Source organism: Crocodylus porosus, unplaced genomic scaffold (genome assembly GCF_001723895.1).
Source record: "Crocodylus porosus isolate Cpor-Errol unplaced genomic scaffold, CroPor_comp1, whole genome shotgun sequence".
Lineage (NCBI taxonomy): Eukaryota > Metazoa > Chordata > Crocodylia > Crocodylidae > Crocodylus > Crocodylus porosus.
This window is the reverse complement of record NW_017728942.1, coordinates 5,102,447-5,120,064: the sequence shown is the minus strand read 5'-3', so window position 1 is coordinate 5,120,064 and position 17,618 is coordinate 5,102,447. Positions and strand designations below refer to the sequence as shown.

At 43.4% G+C, this 17,618-nt stretch overlaps 2 protein-coding genes across 3 annotated transcripts in view; one reads left to right on the top strand and one right to left on the bottom strand.

Annotated features, from left to right (window-relative positions):
• The window catches only part of APCDD1L (APC down-regulated 1 like), a 28,416-nt gene extending 19,243 nt beyond the window's left edge, over nucleotides 1-9,173 (top strand). Inside the window, exon 4 of the mRNA XM_019548184.1 lies at nucleotides 1,479-9,173. Coding sequence (XP_019403729.1) covers nucleotides 1,479-2,243 — 765 coding nt within the window. The 3' untranslated portion in view covers nucleotides 2,244-9,173. The remainder of the gene's footprint in view (nucleotides 1-1,478) is intronic.
• A 3,714-nt stretch (nucleotides 9,174-12,887) lies between these two features.
• VAPB (VAMP associated protein B and C) overlaps nucleotides 12,888-17,618 on the bottom strand; it is a 45,377-nt gene continuing 40,646 nt past the window's right edge. For both annotated transcript variants that reach the window (XM_019548185.1, XM_019548186.1), the window contains exons 5-6: nucleotides 16,750-16,926; nucleotides 12,888-14,099 (exon numbers count right to left, since the gene is read on the bottom strand). In XM_019548185.1, coding sequence (XP_019403730.1) covers nucleotides 13,944-14,099; nucleotides 16,750-16,926 — 333 coding nt within the window. In that variant the 3' untranslated portion in view covers nucleotides 12,888-13,943. The remainder of the gene's footprint in view (nucleotides 14,100-16,749; nucleotides 16,927-17,618) is intronic.

The following is a 17,618-nucleotide window of genomic DNA, read 5'->3' as shown; positions in this document are numbered from 1 at the left end:
AACATTTAAAAGTTAATTTAAAACCAGGCCTCAGATGTCGAAATTCACTTTCTGAATATAGTTCTGCAATTAATCAGCTAACAGCTCTCCAAAACTCACCAACACATGATGTCATCACTTGGGGATAATTAGGAGCTGCCAAATATTAGAAATAACTTCATGTGACTGGTTTTGACGACTAAAACTTTTTAGCTTCCCATCTGTAGTGTTAATTTGGCTGGACATTTTTTTAATCAACTCGTGTGCAACATTAGTTTGCATTCATAGGAGAGTTCTGCAGCCCTGCTAAAAGCTATTTTTTAACCTGCTATGGGGAAATACCATCTTTACTCCTTTAAATCTGTATCTGTTTTAAAGTAACCCATTCTCCCCAAATTACCTTTCATTTTCAAAGAATTTCCTGTCTACAGAGAATATAGATTTGCCAACTTCTGGGATTATTTATCCATAATGTACTATATACTGTCAACACTCATTAACATGACAGTAGCAGTAAAGCAAGCTGAAAACGACTAAATTGCAGCAGACTCCAATCAACTTGCCTGTAAATTACCCACCCTACTGTTAAGTACCAAGTTATTTAACCTTGTTCCATCCAAACAGTTCAGTAAAGATTAGCTGGCATTTCAGAAATGATCAAATGTTATGACACTGGTTATTTGAAAAAGATCAGTCACTACATACTACAATATTTTTTCCACAAAATTCATAGGCAAATAGGTTTCAGCACTGCACCAGAAGCTCTTAGAGAATTTGAATTAGACATAAGGACAGGTTTGTCTTGGTGGCTTGGAAAGACTCGGATCGCAGGGGCCCCTTCAAAATCAAGCATGGCTGGGTCTGTGTTCTTTGGTAGGAGATTTTCTTTAGGGCCTCCTATACACTTATCTGCAGCTCTGATTCTTTCCTTCCCCTTTCTGAAAGCTGTTGGGGGAGCGCTGGCTTTACTGACATCATCTGATTCAATATAAAAATGCATCTCTGATAGTGCCCAGCAGCACCTGCACAGCCTCAGTGACCCCAGGTGGTGTTTTCTTTGGGTTCAGCTTTACTTTGCCTAAAGTTGGACGGGCCCATGGTAGCCAGGGGCCTGAACTCACACAGTTGCGGATGTTTTGAAGTGAAAAAACCTCTGAAAGAAAAACTCCGGCTGTTCCGAAGGTGCCTCCCCTGCCCTGCTTCCAACTTGCATCTTGGCCCATCTTCTACTGCTGAAACATGCATACACATATGTCTCCAAAGACAGAATCCAGCTTATTCCTCCTCGTGTCCCCTTGAATACCTGAGGTTTGGGGGTGCTTCCCTTCAGCTCACTGAACTATATAGACCTATTTGCTGCTCACATCCTTCCCTGGTGCAATGCCGTGGACCTCCATGGAGTTACCCCAGGGATGGGGGACTTTGGCCCATTGCTGTTTGAATATTTGGGCTGGGTTTTGCATTTCATTTCCTTGCATTGTCTTTCATTTGTCCAACAGCATCACGTGCATCCTTGCCCTGCTTGTGGGATCATATACCGGGCTGACGAGCACCGACCACCTGTCCTGCCTGCCAGAGCTGAGCTGCCGGTGCAGTTGAGTGGCAGATGGGTGAGCACTCAGTGTGAGGTCCGGCCAGCGGTGCTTTTCCTTACCAGGTACTTCATATTCCACGGCAGCAATCGCAGCTGGGAAGGCTATTACTATCACTACTCCGACCCACTCTGCAGACTGCCGACCTTCACCATCTACGCATCTGGACATTACACCAAGGGCGTCCCATCTGCCAAAGTGAGAGGTGGCACCGATTTAGCCTTTAAAGTGACCCATGCTCGGGTTACACCCATGGATCAAGTCACAGTGACTATGCTAAACTCCTCCGCATCGGGAAGCTGCGGAGAGGCTGGTTCTTGGAGCGCCGGGCTGGAACAGGATATAACACCCACGAATGGATGTTTGGCTCTGGGCATCAAGCTGCCTCACATGGAGTATGAGCTTTTTAAAACAGAGCAGGATGCAAAAGATCGCAGCTTGCTGTTTATTGGTGAAAGGCCCACAGACGGATCGAGTCCGGACAGACCTGACAAGCGGCCCACTTCTTACCAGGCACCTCTCATCCAGTGTGCGGGGGCCTCGGGGACTTTTGCTAGATACATCAGTCCAAACTACGTGGGGAAAGAGGAGACTAACCAAAGCAAAGTGCTAAAACCTTTGCCTGCGGCCTTGGTATTGTTTATAGCACTGCAGTTTGTAACATGGGACTAGGTTCCAGCTGTCTGGTCATGTGCAGCACATAATGCAGACCGCTTTGGTGCTAAGACAATTTTATATCCTCTTCAGATAAGCACATCGGGAATCAGCTTTGCTTAGATTTGTACACATTTAAAATATGGACAAAGCCAGGGATTTTCCCTACGTAACGTGCCTTACTACGTATTCTGCCTCCTGTGCACACATTGCCTTATCTACCTGCTTCTGGTCCACACTTAATGTGGCAACATGGAGGCATTGCAAATTGTGTCGAGTAATTTAGCAATATTAAGAATACAGGTTATATACATTAGAATTGCCATCACTGCTTGTAGCTTTCAGCATTTGCTAGGATATAACCGAGAGCTCTGTTCAGACCAGATGTCCAAAGCTGGCTGGTCAGGCTCCTTGAAGCTAAGTAGTATTTTTCCCCTCACTTGCTGTTCCTAGAAGCTCAAATACCCAGCTTCAGCAAGAGCCCTGGACTGCTGGCAGCAAATCATGCCTATCCCACTTTGTATGTGCACATACACCTATGTCAGAAGAGATGGGACATAGTGACGCAGAAGAGTTCAGAGCTGGTTGCTTTCTGCTCACGTATATGTGGAAAGCATTCCACTCCGAGTGTTTGCCTGAGAGCACTCTCGCAGAGAGGGAAGGGCTCTGGTAACAAACTGAGGCCATCCCTGCAGTCCTCAGGCACACAGATAGTTTTTCCAACCACTTATTCCCAGGCTCTGGGCTACAAGGATTCCAGTTCACTTCTGTTCATAAGCTAACACCAGTTCAGAGAGTGGTGATCCCACACCCCTTTCTGCTCCTACTTTTGCTAAGTCACTTTATGCCATCTAGGCCAGGTTTGGGGTCACACTGATCCCACGTGTCATACTGTTGCCTTGCCTAATAGTCCAAGACATGGCCAGCCCATTTATGACTCTGTCATCCTGTACTATGCAAACCCAAGCCTACATGCACATGCAAACTTACAGCCATCGTCTCCTTGGGCCACCTGTTTTTACACCCCTTGCTTTGGCAAAACCCCTATAGCTTACTGGCCCAACCCTTAATGAGAGCCTTCAGTTTGAATCACAAAAATGACATTTCCACCTATTTGCAAGTCTAAGGGTGCTTTATAAAGCTGACATAAGCATGAGGGAGAGATTTATAATCAGAAAGCACCATCGGGTCCTGGCTGTTTACCAGCTGCCAAGTGAATGAGGTATGGAATTATATTCCCTATCCTACTGCAGCAAAGAGGCATTTAGCTAACTTGGAGAAGATACCACATGATAGCTAAATCCTGTCTCACAAAGGATCTTTTAAAAATCTGCTAGGCAACATCTACATTTAATGCTGTATTTACAAAAACTGCATCTTGTACTTTAGGTAATTTATGGGTTTTATAATGTATAAATACTTGGGTTGGGGGGGGTGAGGCGGCTTTGTACGTTAACAATTGATCCAAATGAGATGCTTATACAGTTTGTGGTCTAAACGCTATCATGTTTCTGTTCACAGAAAAAATATAATCCTGTACATAAACACCTGCACATCTTCCCAAGCTTGTTTTTTTAAAGGTTGTTGTGTAGTTTTTTAAAAGGTTGTCGTGTAGCGTTGTCTGCTGTAACGGAAGTCTCCAAGGGCAAACTCACGTGTTTAAAGAGGAACTGGACCAGCCATAATGCAATGACTATAAATTTAATTTATTATATTTTGTTTCTCTTGCATGCACAGGAAATTTTACATTCTGCCCAGCCACACTGGCAAATCAAAGTAGAAACAGTCATTTCAAACTCCCTCTCCTTCCCCCGACATGTCTGGATGCTCTTTTCTTGCTGGAGTTTGAGGATTAGCATTTTAAAGCCAGTCTCACCTTCTTTTGAACAGGATTGTAAAATTGGGTGAACTGAGTGGTAAGTCCTGGAATGGTGTAGCTGAAAGTCAGCTGTGCCATATCCCCATGCAAGCATTCATTGTTCCGCACCTTCAACAGATCAGAGTCCCCCCAGAGCAGGCTGGCCCACTGATGCACCCGTGACTTAGGCTGCTGCCATTTGAATTCACCAAACCACCGCTTTCCCTTCAACATCCAGGGGGTCCCTTGGTGGTCTTCATTCTAAAACAGCAGACCAAGCCTGAGGTTGTTTCCTCGAAACCTTGACGAACGTCTAACCTGAACTGGTAAAGGAAGTTCTGAATTTTAGCCCAAACAGAGGGTTTTTATGCCAATACTTTCATTTGTATCCATCACATAACTTACACTCGCAATCAACATTTTTGTTAGATTGATGCTATGCTGGAGGGCGTAGAAACCCCGTCAGTCAGAACATCCGAGGTCCTCTTTGGCACGGCGACAAGACTGACATTACATAACAGCTCTACAAAGTACTCATCACGACCATCACCACCATTTTTCCCACTGGTTTTATATTACCAGTACTTTATGTCGAATGGCTAACTTCACTGAACCAATGCGTCTGAGTTGGCTTTTAGCACAGTTGTCCTCATTCATGATGGGGGAATCAGTTTTTTCTGGCTTTTTGCAAGAATTCCCAGTTTTAATTCACTGTTCTTTAGTCTTATTTCTCCCTCCCCCATTTTGCTCAGAGCTGGCCTTGGCTTGCCCTCTCGCTGCCCCATGTGTATATGCTGGTAACTGATGTCATCCTCTGCCCACACCAAAAATGACCAGGCCATGACTTGGGGAATTCCACAACAGGAGGCAAACCCAGGGGACCGGAGCCAGTGGCCCAGCAGGCTCCTTCCAGTCCGGTCTTCCTATGGATCCCCAGGCAACCACCTACTTCCAGCCCAGTGATTACTTTATCTTTACAATGAGGCTTAAAATAGAATCCCCTCACCCGGGCACACTACATTCAGTGTCTGAAGTAGCCACAGCTCAAGGAAAACAACAACGGGGCCTGATTCCTTTAATCCAAACACAAGTAGCTGTTTTCTCTCTCTCCCAGGTTTGCTCATAGTTTGCCTCACCTTTGTCCTCCTGGAGCAATCATCTATTGCGGGCCATGTTTGGTGGGGAGAGAGGAGGATGTCCGAGGCACCCGTCCGTAGGTAGGCAGGGAGGTACTGGCTAAACATGCCTGGAAAATTCCTACGTGAATGATAACGCTTCATGTCTCAAGATGCTTTGTGCATCCCGGCTCTCTGTTAAACAAGGCCAAAATGCATTTTTCTTTTTATTCCGCATGCAGCCTTTGCTTCCTGCATTAACGAGCTCACACGGAGTCTTTTGTGCCTTCTCCAGCAGCTATTTATAAAAGCTGCCTTTGCAAATCCCTGTGCTTCCAGCAGTGGATGTAAACAGTCATTCTGGGCTGAAACTTGCCGGACAAGTCCTTAATCCAGGATCTATTTTCTTCCTTGCCTCTTCAATTAAAAATAATGACTTGTCTCTGTCAATTGGCTATTTACAACTGTTTTTAACTTGCGTGGTAAAGCATTGTGCATTCTTGGGGTTCCCATGTGTTTCTTAAATTAAAGCCAACCACAAACATGTGTTACAGTAAACAAGCCTGAGCACTTCCAGATCAATTTGCATTGCAGAGAAAAGCTGCGACCACGTGCATGGAGTCTTGGTGTTCTGGTTGTAAGAAATGTTACACCACCCATGGTCAGAGCACACGTTACTGCCCTTTAATACTGAAGCAATGGATACAAAGGTTTGCACAGCTTCATAACATAGCAGAGCCAGTCAAAGGAATGAAGTTAAAACATAGGCTCCCTCTCTTATTAGGGGCAGACAGAGCAGGACCATGCACCTGAGTCTTCCAGGTCTTTAGTGAGGTTCCTAATTATTGGCAGGTTTCTCTATGGTTTAGAACAGACATCCCATCCCACCCCAGACCCGGGACACACTATCGTGCTATGCCTCAATTTTCCCTGTCTGTACAATGGGGACAATGAAACTGACCTCTGCCATGTGCTCTGGAATAACCAAGCACTTACTGTTATTACTAGCTCCTGACAGAAGTTCAGTTTAAGCTGATACATGCCTATGCAGTTTTGGCTCTGAGAAATCAGCACTTCCAACAAAGATAGTCTCCATCAGAAACCAGACCTTTCATAGGAAAAAATAAAAGACAACCCAAAACCTGCTGGCAGTTGTGATACTGGACTTGGGTTCACATTCCTAATGCCATCACAGACCTAATGAACAATCCGATCTTGATAGATACCTCTTGAACACTGCTGCAGTGCAAACCGTGCAGGTGGGCATGTCCGTGCACAGGTGCATAAGTATAGTGGAAAACTTGACTCGTTAATGTTGGATTTCAGAACTACAATTTATCCAGTAGTCCTCAGCAGGAAATGGGAGAGACAACCAGGTAAGTGTGGTGGGGAGGAGTCTCCAAATGCAGAGAATGGGTGGGGAAGAGCTGCTATTTTGTACACACCTCTTCTGGGCCTCTGCATTCCTTACACAACTAGAAGTTCATTACAGATTTCCAGGACAGGAACCACCTTTGTTCTTTGCCCTGTACAGCCTCAAGTGCCCTGAAGGGTCTTAGATTATAAGAACACCCTTGATTAGAATAATGCCTCTGGAGAAACAGGACAAGGCGGAGGTCTCTTGACCTGCAGAGCTGATCACTAAACAGTTTCTTCCAGGTCTGCAGTCCCAGGGCAGGTGTGAAACCATTTCTTCTCTGCCCTACTTACAAATCCCTCCCACCCAAAGGTCCCTAGTGGTAGCAAAAAATATCAAAGAGCCTCAACATGTCTCATTAAGACTCCACTTCCAGTTGTTTGTAAGTTGGCCAAACTTTAGCTGGATTGAATTTTCACATATCACATGTCTGCCTCAGGCTTAATTTCGGGGGTGAAATTTCAGCCCAAACAATTCAGTTGTTTCCAAGAATAAGGCTACAGGAAAAAACAAACCATCTTGCCCCTGTTCAGTCGATCTGGGGAGCATTTTCAAGGAACTGCTCTACTGTTTGGTTTGAGAGGGTGGCCTGTGTCTTTTGCCAGCCTCATAAGAATTCACCCAAATTTGATCAACTGAGAAACCTTTGGGAAACACAACAAACAGCATGTGCTGGCTTCGTAGAAGCTCCTAGAAGTTTAGCAGTTCTGGTTCCTAAGGTTTCATCCTCCCTGAATGTGACTAGGCCTCATGTCTACTGGTGGTGCCATTTGACAACTGAGCATGCTCCAGCCCTGGGCTATGGGGCCAGGTTAGACGATGGGAGGAGAAAAGTCAAAAAGATTTTATTTGCGATTGTTGATCTAGGCTAGGATACAGCTGGACACAAGAGCTGGCAGCAGGGAGTTGCTCTTTACTGTGTTCCCAATTATCCTACAGCTGGCACCCAGATGGCGCAGAGAAGAGGAAGGGGGAAGCCCTCGCGTGCTGACAATAATGAAGGCTGCAAGGACTGGGCTGGGAGAGTGAATCTAGTGAGGCTGGGGGCCTGAGGGGAGGACAGGATCGGGCCTGGTGTGGGAGACTTGACTAGGTGGAAATGTCGACTGCGACTAGGAACCAGACATGGATCTGACCCAGGGCCAGAGTCCCAGAGATACAGCATCATGTGGGATAAAGAGTCAAAAAAGTGGCAGGTGAGAAGAGCTTGGGGAGATAAGTAGCTTAGCAGCCAGTGCGGGGAAGAGACAGATGAGACAAGGAGCTGGAAGGGCAAGTAAATGCAGACATGTTTTGCTGGGGCAGGACCAGAAGTAGGATGAGAAGGCAGAAGAACAGGACGAGGCATGAGAACGAGATGAGTGGGAAAGGGACAGGACTTGGGGTTGGGCGGAGGGGATGGACAGAAGACTTTGGGCCTGGTGGTACCCACTGGCTTGCAGAGCCTGGCACTGAACAAATATCCTCAAATCTCACCCCTACCCTGCCTGTGAAACTCACTGGCCAAATAGCTCTCAACTGCTGTTCAAGCAGAGGATGATCACTGATGACAGCACTGCCATCAACTTTACTTACTCCTGGATCGATTTAGAGGTTTCACTTGCCTTAAAAATAACTAACTAACTAAATCAAATCCTAGATATCAGAGAAGCAGGACTACGTTAAAAACAAAACAATATCGCAAAGACAAGCACTTACAAGCCAGAAGGTGCCAAGAATCTTGTTGTACCAGCAACTATAATTCAGCCTCTTTGTACATGAATGATACCATGTCTCTAAATCATGTAATTAAAGAGTGTATCATAAGCCAGATGCACAAAGGGGAGGCATTAAATGTAGGCATTGCGTGCGTAATTATATAATAGGAGCTCTGCCAGCCCACATGGGATTTTTAGGAGGCCTTTCTAACCCTCCTCACAGAAGAGGAAGCTCTGGGTTCAGGATTAGAAGAATCAGAGCACAGCCCTCATTTCTGAAAAGGAAGCATGTCATGTAGATTGTTTCTTGGGCCCTTGCAGCTGGTTTGAAGAGCGAAAGTTTGAGGAGCATATGGCTCCTCAAGAAGCAAAGAGTTCAAATTCTGGTCTTTTAAGCATTAAGTTAAAATGTGAACAGAGATGCCAGATGCATGATATCAGGTGCTGTTATATAGTTTTAATGCATTTTTCCACAAAAAGAAAAACCCAAAACAAAACAGTATGGCTCACAAAGGATCATGTGATAGAGTATCAAAAGCACAATTTGTTTGAGTGAAACAGCAGCCTCTGTTTCATTTGTATTTATGAGCTGGGAATTATATTTGATAAGTCTCTCTCAAAACAGAGCCTTTAGTGTAAACTTGGGTCTGGACTGAAATGCATCCCTTGCTTCTCCTAACTTTTCAAATCCACAGGCAGGTTATTAAGGAAGCGAGGTCTATGGCAAATAATGGAGTTAAGATGGGGTGTTTGCAACAGTGCTGAAGTATTTTTATCATACCTACTGTACAACAGATTCCTGGATGGCTGTTATTTATTGGAGTTAGGGGGGAAACCCCCCACAAAACCCCCTCCTCCCCCGCCAAGAAACCCTTCAGCTTCAACCAATGTGGTGGTGGGGAGGGGAAGGAAATCAGCCTATTCATAAAGCACCAATTTTATGGTTAAGCTGCTTTGAGCGGCTGAAGTACACAATTACTTTGGTCTTTAAAGCTAATCAAAACAAGTCAATAATGGTACAGTGAACAGTGTCACTTCTGCATCAACATCCATTAGACACAGTGATTAAATATACATCGGGCTGTTGGTATAACATAAAGTGATCTTAATTGGGCAGAGTCAAAGGATCAGCCTGCCCTGCTTTAACAATAAATCCCTCTATTTATCTAGCAGCAGCCGCGTATTATTCATGCTGCCATTATGTTCCACTGGCATCTTTTAATTGAGTCAACCTCTAGCAGGGCTAGGTTGTGAACTATGCAAGCAGTTGTAGCATGTTGTGCAATAGTTGCTTCTTTTTCCAGCAGTGCCAAACTGTGGGTTTAGATTAACATTTTTTAATGAGTGAATTCCATTTTTAGCAGACAGTTTCTAATTACGTTGCATGATAAACCCCAACTGCTTCCAAATGCAGTGCTGGACTCAGCTCATCTCTTGCACAAATTATACTGGGGCATTTTTCTTCATAATAGTATTTCTGAAACCCAAATAAAGAGCTTATGTGTTTAAAAGGGCCTTTTAATTCTCCCTTCATCCCTTCAAAATTTAAGGAACTGCTATAATGTTTTCTCCAGCTCACACTGGGATGCCTCTCTCACGGTGCATGATCCAGCATTCTTATGCAAAATGCAAGTTTTGACTTAAAATTTTGGTTATTTGTACTTTCCATCATGGCTACCAGAGTTTAAATACCGAAGAACATATTGTCTGCATAAAAATTCTGGTAATCTAGTCCAGTGTTTTAAAGTCAGGATGCTCACTGACTTGCACTTTCCCAGTTTGTACACATACTTGTGCACTCTTTAGCTGAACCTCCCCATGTGCCCATACCCTGAATTCTTGGAACAATGTCTCAATTTGTGTTACCCTAAAATATCAGAGAGTCTGCAAGAGGATTTCAGGAAGGGATACAAACTGAAATTGAAAGAGAAGGGATTCCCTAGCCTTCCACATGGCTGCTGGGAAAGTGCCACGATGTGAAGTTCAGAAGGTGAGCATCACCTGCCCCCAAAACTAGAGAGTTTCTACCCTTTGGCCAGTAGGTTTCAGTCTGTGCTCTATTGGCAGCACGTTCGTAATATTCCAGGTAAAGCCTCTTCTTATCAAAGCATCTTGTTCACCATTCCATGCTTTTAGAACAACTGCCCTCACATGCCCCGTATCCAAGTATCACTCTGTTCTCCGATGTTTCAGGCCATTATCTGGAGAATAAATTCCAAACTGGAGGCCTCACTCCTACAGGCAGCTGCTACAGTTGCGTGCAGAAATCAAACAACTAATAATGCAAATGGTAAATGTCCCCATTTGAAAATGCAGACTTGCATGAAAAGAAAAGGCCCTTTTCCTACCTAACACAGGGAAAAGATTCCAGGTGGACAGAAGTGGCTTTTTCCTGGCCCTTATTCGATTCAGTATAAAGGCTTCTCTGGGTGGGAGGCACCCAAAAAGTGCTTTTTTTAAAGAAGTTATTGAAGTGATAGTGACACGGATGTCATTTAAGCAGTTTACTCATGGCTGGGTGTTGTTCCAGGCGTGTGAAGGTCACTTACAAACTCCACACTTAGTACTGGGCTTCCAAAGAACATGTGGTGCATTAATGTGAGGCTGATTCTCTTTCTAAAGGCATTTGATCCAAGCGATAGCATCAATTACAGGAGAACTCCAGACAGACAGCTTATGGATACATTTCCACAGTGGAAAAATGGCTTTTGTGTGACAGAAGCCCTGGTGGGCTGATACCATGAGCTTTTGATCTCAGCAGCTGGAAGACTTTGTTTCTGAGAACTTGCTGGTTACCAGACGTGTGGCTTGTTGCAGCTGCTGGCAGAAGTACCTATGAGCGACCTCAGAGTTCAATAAAGTTCCAGCTTTAATTAATGGCACTGTAAGTTAATCTGAGGAGTGCTTTAGATTGAAGCAATACTGGAGCTCAGCTCTGACTCTGCAGCATATTTGCACAAAATCACAGACATTATAGTATAAGCTCCCCAGGTATATTACTAAAGTAGCTAACCACTTAAGGGTAAGGGACTATATTAAGATGCATTTGTACAGTACCTAGCAAAATGCGGTGGCGTGTCTTCTGGGTCCCCAGGCACTACTATTATACAAATGAACTACTAGAAACAACTTTGCTCATAAAAATTACTTAACATGTTCCAAAGATCACTGTGAGGCACAACCATTAAAAAGCAAGCTGTGGATTCAACACGCTGTTGGCTTTACTGCTGTGGACAACTTTTAAAGGAAAATCAATTTTGATGGATGATAATGCATGTGACAGTTGCTCAGGACATCAGCAAAAACCATCCCCACAAACAAAAGCCAGCATTCATGCTTGTTCTCCCCGCAATGCTGGCTTGTTTAAAATTTCACTCATGAAGCTGGGTCTGATGGTGAACAAGACAGCCAGAGCGCTCCAGAAAGGTGTGCAAGCAACAGAGAATCCAGCTGCTGAGAACCTACATTTAGCAGGTCAGATAATGATCCCGACCCACTCAAAATATTTGACAATTCAATCTCCTTACTCAAGGTTTTTCCACATACGCTGCTCAGAACCATTTGTCTGCTACTATCTACCACTTCCCTTTGAAAGAGAAGTTTCAGTATGCTTCCTGTATTGACCATTTTGGCTGACAGAAGATGGAAGGCTTCAGAAGGCTCCCATTAGCTGCACGTACCCTACAGAAGAAAAAGGCACAGTTCTTAGATGCTTGCACCACCCCGTCTCATCTCACAGCTACTCTCCTTTCACTTGACTTCTTCTACAAGTACTATTTTCAGCGTTTCTACTACTTGCTTCTAAAAGTTGCTTTTCCTCTGCTCTGGGAGAATGGCCTATCTTTAAATCCTTTGTCAGCTGTTTTGGCCATGGTTTTCTGCTTGACCAGCAAGAGTAGCACTGCTAAATTCTGCTCATCTGCACTTGCAGGAGGCACAACTATTTTTGATGGGCAAGTTAAAAACCATCTTTAAAAGGCTTTCTTCATTTTGTCAAGGGGACAACTAGATCAAGTTGATACATTTTTGCTGTAAATACACAGCATTTCAGGAACACCAAGAGAGACAAAGCCATAAAAAAAAAATCATCATACTTCCAGATTACGGGATGTTCTAGCACACTTCAAAATCGGCTGCATTTACAACACTGGAATGTTAAATCTGATGGCTTCTGAAATTGGGATACAGGGAACATGGACTAGAAATGTTCATCTAATGGAGCTTTACCCTGTTCCCATTCAGTGAATACACATGCTTGGTAATTAGAATGTATTTTAAAAAGTGTAGGTGTACCTCTACTCTTACTCTGAAACCCCCCCACGCCTATGGAATATTGCAGCCACACAAAAATGAAAAAAACTGCAAGAGTCATCATGGGCAAGCTGTGTTATTCTAAACAGAGTTTCCATCCGCCTGATTTTAGCCTGTCAACCAGTCTTGACAAGAGTTGGAAAATGTGGAACAAGCTTACAATATTGCCAGCAATTACTTGATTCCAGAAGCAAGTTTTAGGGTAGTGACTATAAGCTTTTTATTTTTAAAGAGTGAATGTGACAAAAGTAACAAAAAAGAAACTTTAATTTGGGGGCTTTATTTAATTTTTGTTTTTTTAAGATGCTACATAGTCAAACAGGATTGGTCGTTTTACGGCATAGAACTAGTTTACTACTAATAATTTTTTCCCCTAGATAGACTTATTTACATACAAAAACAAGATTTCCTGACCACTGTTTCCCCAATGTTTAGATGATCACAGCTCTGACAATTATGTAGTGCCCAAAACATCAGGAGGCAGAAGGATCCTGCATCACTACAGCAGCAACATTTTAGTTCTATCCATTGGCTTTAGAACAGGTGCCTTTTTATACCATAGTATTAGTCAATTTTGTGACAATAAGGAAACATGAGATGAAATACATTAAATAAGTTAAATATGCATTAAACATCTCTGAATAACATTTTAATTCAACTAAATGAACCCACAGCAATGTAGCTTGGTCCCGTTAAGAGAACAAGGAATTGACCTTTATTCCAGATGAGTGTCATACCAGTCAATAGATGCCTCTTAATGATGCCTAGCACATTCAGTGCTGCCACATACAATTCTTTTCAGCTTCTCACTACTCATTTAAGTGCCAAGAAATTGGGAACTTGCACAGATTTGAAGACACTGACAAAAACTGTTAAGTTTATGAGCAGAACAGTGGATTAACGTATTTTACAGAAGTTATCAACACCTCCTACCTAACCCAGTGCCAAATCTCCAGAAAGGCCAGCTCCAGCAGTGGAAGAAGAGGGGTTTTTCCTTGTTTTTTTTTTTTTAAAAAAAAAAAAGAGGTAATCCAGCATCATGTACCAAGGGCTAAGAATGTTTAAAATGACATTTACAATATTTCATTGTAGTGTTAAATCATGATTTTTCCCTTCCTCATATAAGAACGTTCTGCAACTCACTCATTGTACATTTTAAACTTTCTAGATTGTTATGTTACATTTGTGCAGGGGTAAATTTAAAAAGGCAAGACCTGTGAGATGTCATACATTAATTTTTTTAAACATTGTTATGAATAAATTTAATCCAATGATATGGCAGAACCATCAAACCAATGTACAATCCTCAGCATGCAGCCTCTACAAGGCTATTTTTCCTAAAATTACACCAAGGATAAAGAACAAAACAATCAGAGCAAGTAGTCTAGTGCTCAGCCCTTCCTCCTTGACAGTAGTAGTGGCAGAAGCCGGGTTGTTTGTCTGGGAGGTCTTCCTCATCCGCAGCCCATCTTCTTCCTACAGGAAGGAACCCTAATTATTTGACTCTGAACAACAGAAAGATAGTATATTGACCTCCACCTCCTCTAATCCCACCTCAAGAATTTAATGAGTCATTAGGAATGTAACACTTGGGGGAACGTATGTATAATCTAGTAAATCTGTTTGACTCAATCCTCCTTCGAAGAAATACACATGCCTTTGATGTAGGAATATGACAACTCCTCACATCTTGTATTTCCACTAGGAAATTTGAAGAGGGGAATAAAAACCTCGATAAACATCCCACATATACATGGGGCATAGGACAGCAACCTCAAGGGCCTGAGTTTCAGTACTGTGCATCCTGAATAGCTGTACAAATATGCACACTAACCAAAAAATAAGATAACAAGATTTCCCAGATACTGAACTAAAATAACTATTCTCTCTTTGTAGGACATCAACATAAATAATGTGTCACTGATGTGGTAGGAATCACAGGAGTGCTGCCTTCCCTTTGCATCCTGGTGGTGTTCTCCATTACTAAAGTAACAATTAGGCTAGAGATTGACACACCTTCTACATTCCAGCTACTACAGGAGGCACTATCATTTCACTTCCTGACCTAGTTGTACAGAACTGCTCAGTTGTTAAAAATAGCTGCTTCTTCCCAAACAGGGGTGGGTTGAACTTGGGGGATGCATCTTTGTAGCCCGTACCTTTTAGGTTCCTGGACAATGGGTGTTAAGCACAGTACTGTTCCCTGAATTAAACAGATGCCAAACCATAAGCCACTGACTGCAGCAATGAAAGACTCATGTTCAGGCAAATAAATCAAAATAATCCTCAAAACCACATTACATTTTGCTGGGTTGACTGTAATAAAAGTTACAAGCTACAAAACATTGCTGGAAGAGTTAGACACTCTCCCCTTCAACCTGTTCTTTTTGCATGTTTTTATCATTTTAGCAGAAACACAGGGGGCTCTAGAGTTGACACCAGCGGTGCTCAACCTTTTAGCCCCAAGCACCAGGCCACTCCTATCTCCTGCACACTCAATCCACTGTGAAGGGCAATCCATGGGGCTTCCCATAGACAGGAGGACAAGGCACCAGGGGCTGGATCCCACCTGCGAGTTGGGGCTTGAGCACCCCTGGTACATTTGTAGAGAATTTATCGTCAGAAATACTTTGTACTACTAAAAATATTTGCAAAATGAAACCAGTAGATGCTTAATACTTTCATAGTGCACTGTCCTAATTCAATGTTCATAGTTTATTATTGCATTCCAGATGCTCAGATGAGTTAGGCACCTAGTTTGTACACAGTGTGTGTAAGGAAGGTCTTAAATGAAAAAAAAAAAAGTGCTCTTGGAACAGCATTTAAGATCGATTGATTTTTTAAATTCATATGGCATTTTAAAAAACAGCCATCTTGAGATGTTGACAAACCAAAAGGTATAATGAGCTTAAGCCAGCGTCTGGCTTACTTCAGTGGCCGTAAAAAATACACAAAATAAGAAAGTTTTTAAAAGAAAGATTTCCTTTCCTTGAGCCAGTGTTAAAGCAGACTGAGGCTCGAAACAGACATTGCCAAATAAAGCAGATCAGCTGTGCTGAGATGGGTGCTGGCACAGCTGATGCACTTCACTAAGCAAAACATGTTGCCCATAGTCCTACATCAACAGCTAGGATAATGGGCAACATGTTCTCCCAGGGATTGAGGGGCCTGGTCCTGCAGATCCCAGGAATTCCCAAGCAGGGTTGGGCCCCTCAAGCCCTGGGGGCACCTGTCTGGGTAAGCAGGGAAAGCTGGGCATGTCCCTGGAGATCCCGTCAAGGTAAATAGAGAAAGCCAGGCAGGCTCTCCCAAGGCTTCAGGGGCTCGATCCAGTGCAAGAATTCCTAGGGTGTGCAGTATTGGACCCCTCAAACCCCTGCCCAGGGTGGCTGGAGAGCATGCTCCTTCTCCACAAAGCAAATAGATGTCTGCAGCAATAAGCAACACAAATTTACTACCTTCCATTACAGCCATGAAATTGGGCATTTGTAGTGCAACAAGGGTATGGAATATTTTTATGGTGGCACAAGAGTGAGGAAAGACTATTGATTTCCACCCTGAATAAAATCTTTCATGCTAGTTCTACTTGGGTGTGCCCCAATTTACTACTTTTCAGCCATGTGACTAATCTCAAGACCCTTAAAAATTGCTCCGAAAAAGAATGAGTCACCACACTGACTAGTGAGCATTTGTGTTGCTCTGCTGGGCAAGGTAAGTTGCAGCTTCTTAAAATGTGCACCAATAGCTCTTTTGGATATTCAGGTTGAACAATCTAAAGTGCTCAGCGTTAACTTAATTCTGCTCCTGCTAAGAGTCAATGTTAGCACTCCCACTGCTTTAAATGGAAACAAAAAGCTTACACCAAACATTGATTACTTTGGGAAATGCCACCCCAAATTAATATAATCCAAGAAAATGCACAAGTGTTGGAACACTCATCTCATTTTATCTAGCCAAATACTTCACACTAAAAAGGAGGCACTGATTTAAGCATGTGGTATTTAAAAAGAACAAATTTGTATTTGCATACTTTTTTGGTGCCTTGCCAACACTAAAATGCCAGGGCCCAAACCCACCGCATCCACCCCGCAGAGCGCACTTCAAATGTCAAAAGCAAAATCTTTACCTTAAACTGTTTATTCTCCTCCCGTAACCTCTGAACTTCTACCTGAAGCCTCTTATAGTCTTCCTTTACTTTCTTAACTTCAGAGTCATCCAAGGAAGAACTTATTGATTTAGACATTACAGAGGATTCTGTCTTTGCTGCAGTTGTAGATACAATTTTATTTATTTCTACATCATGCTGTTTAAGAGAAAAACATTGATTTTAGACTGGTTATAAAAAGACCTCCCCTCCCCCAAATGATGCCTATAATTAAAACATGTCATTTTATGCTGCAGCCCCTGCTTCACTTCCTGATTTACAGCTAAGCCAGGAGCAATGAATTACAGAGCAAACAGGACTCTTAGCCCCAGACGCTCCCTCTGGAGGAAAGAAACAGCCCGGCCCATCTTCTCACAATGGGGGCTGGGTTTTACTGGCTGATGGCTCTCACCTCTCCTGCAGCTACATACACCTACATGCACAGCTCCTGGGGCATAAGTGCCACCATAAGCGAGTAGGAGGGAGTCAGGGGAGCACAGTGATAAAGGGCTGCTTCCAAGAACCAGCCTGTTGCCAGGAGCCACCTCATTATCCTGCTGCATATTTGTCCTCACTCCTCCCAGTTGGCCACCACTTCTCTCTCCAGACTCTCCTCCCATGCTTCTGTGGTCTGGAAGGAAGAACCACCCTTGAAAACAGTTCAGGACACAGGACCTGATCATGTTAAATGATACTGGTGTGTAATTGAACATGTCTGTGGGGACATTAAACTACTCCAACCACATTTCTCCATCAACTACTCCAACCAATTTTGGGCAAAAAGGGATTTCTTTCCCCTTCTGCTCCTGCTAGGTGTTCTGTATCTTGCCATGCATAACAAACCGTACCTA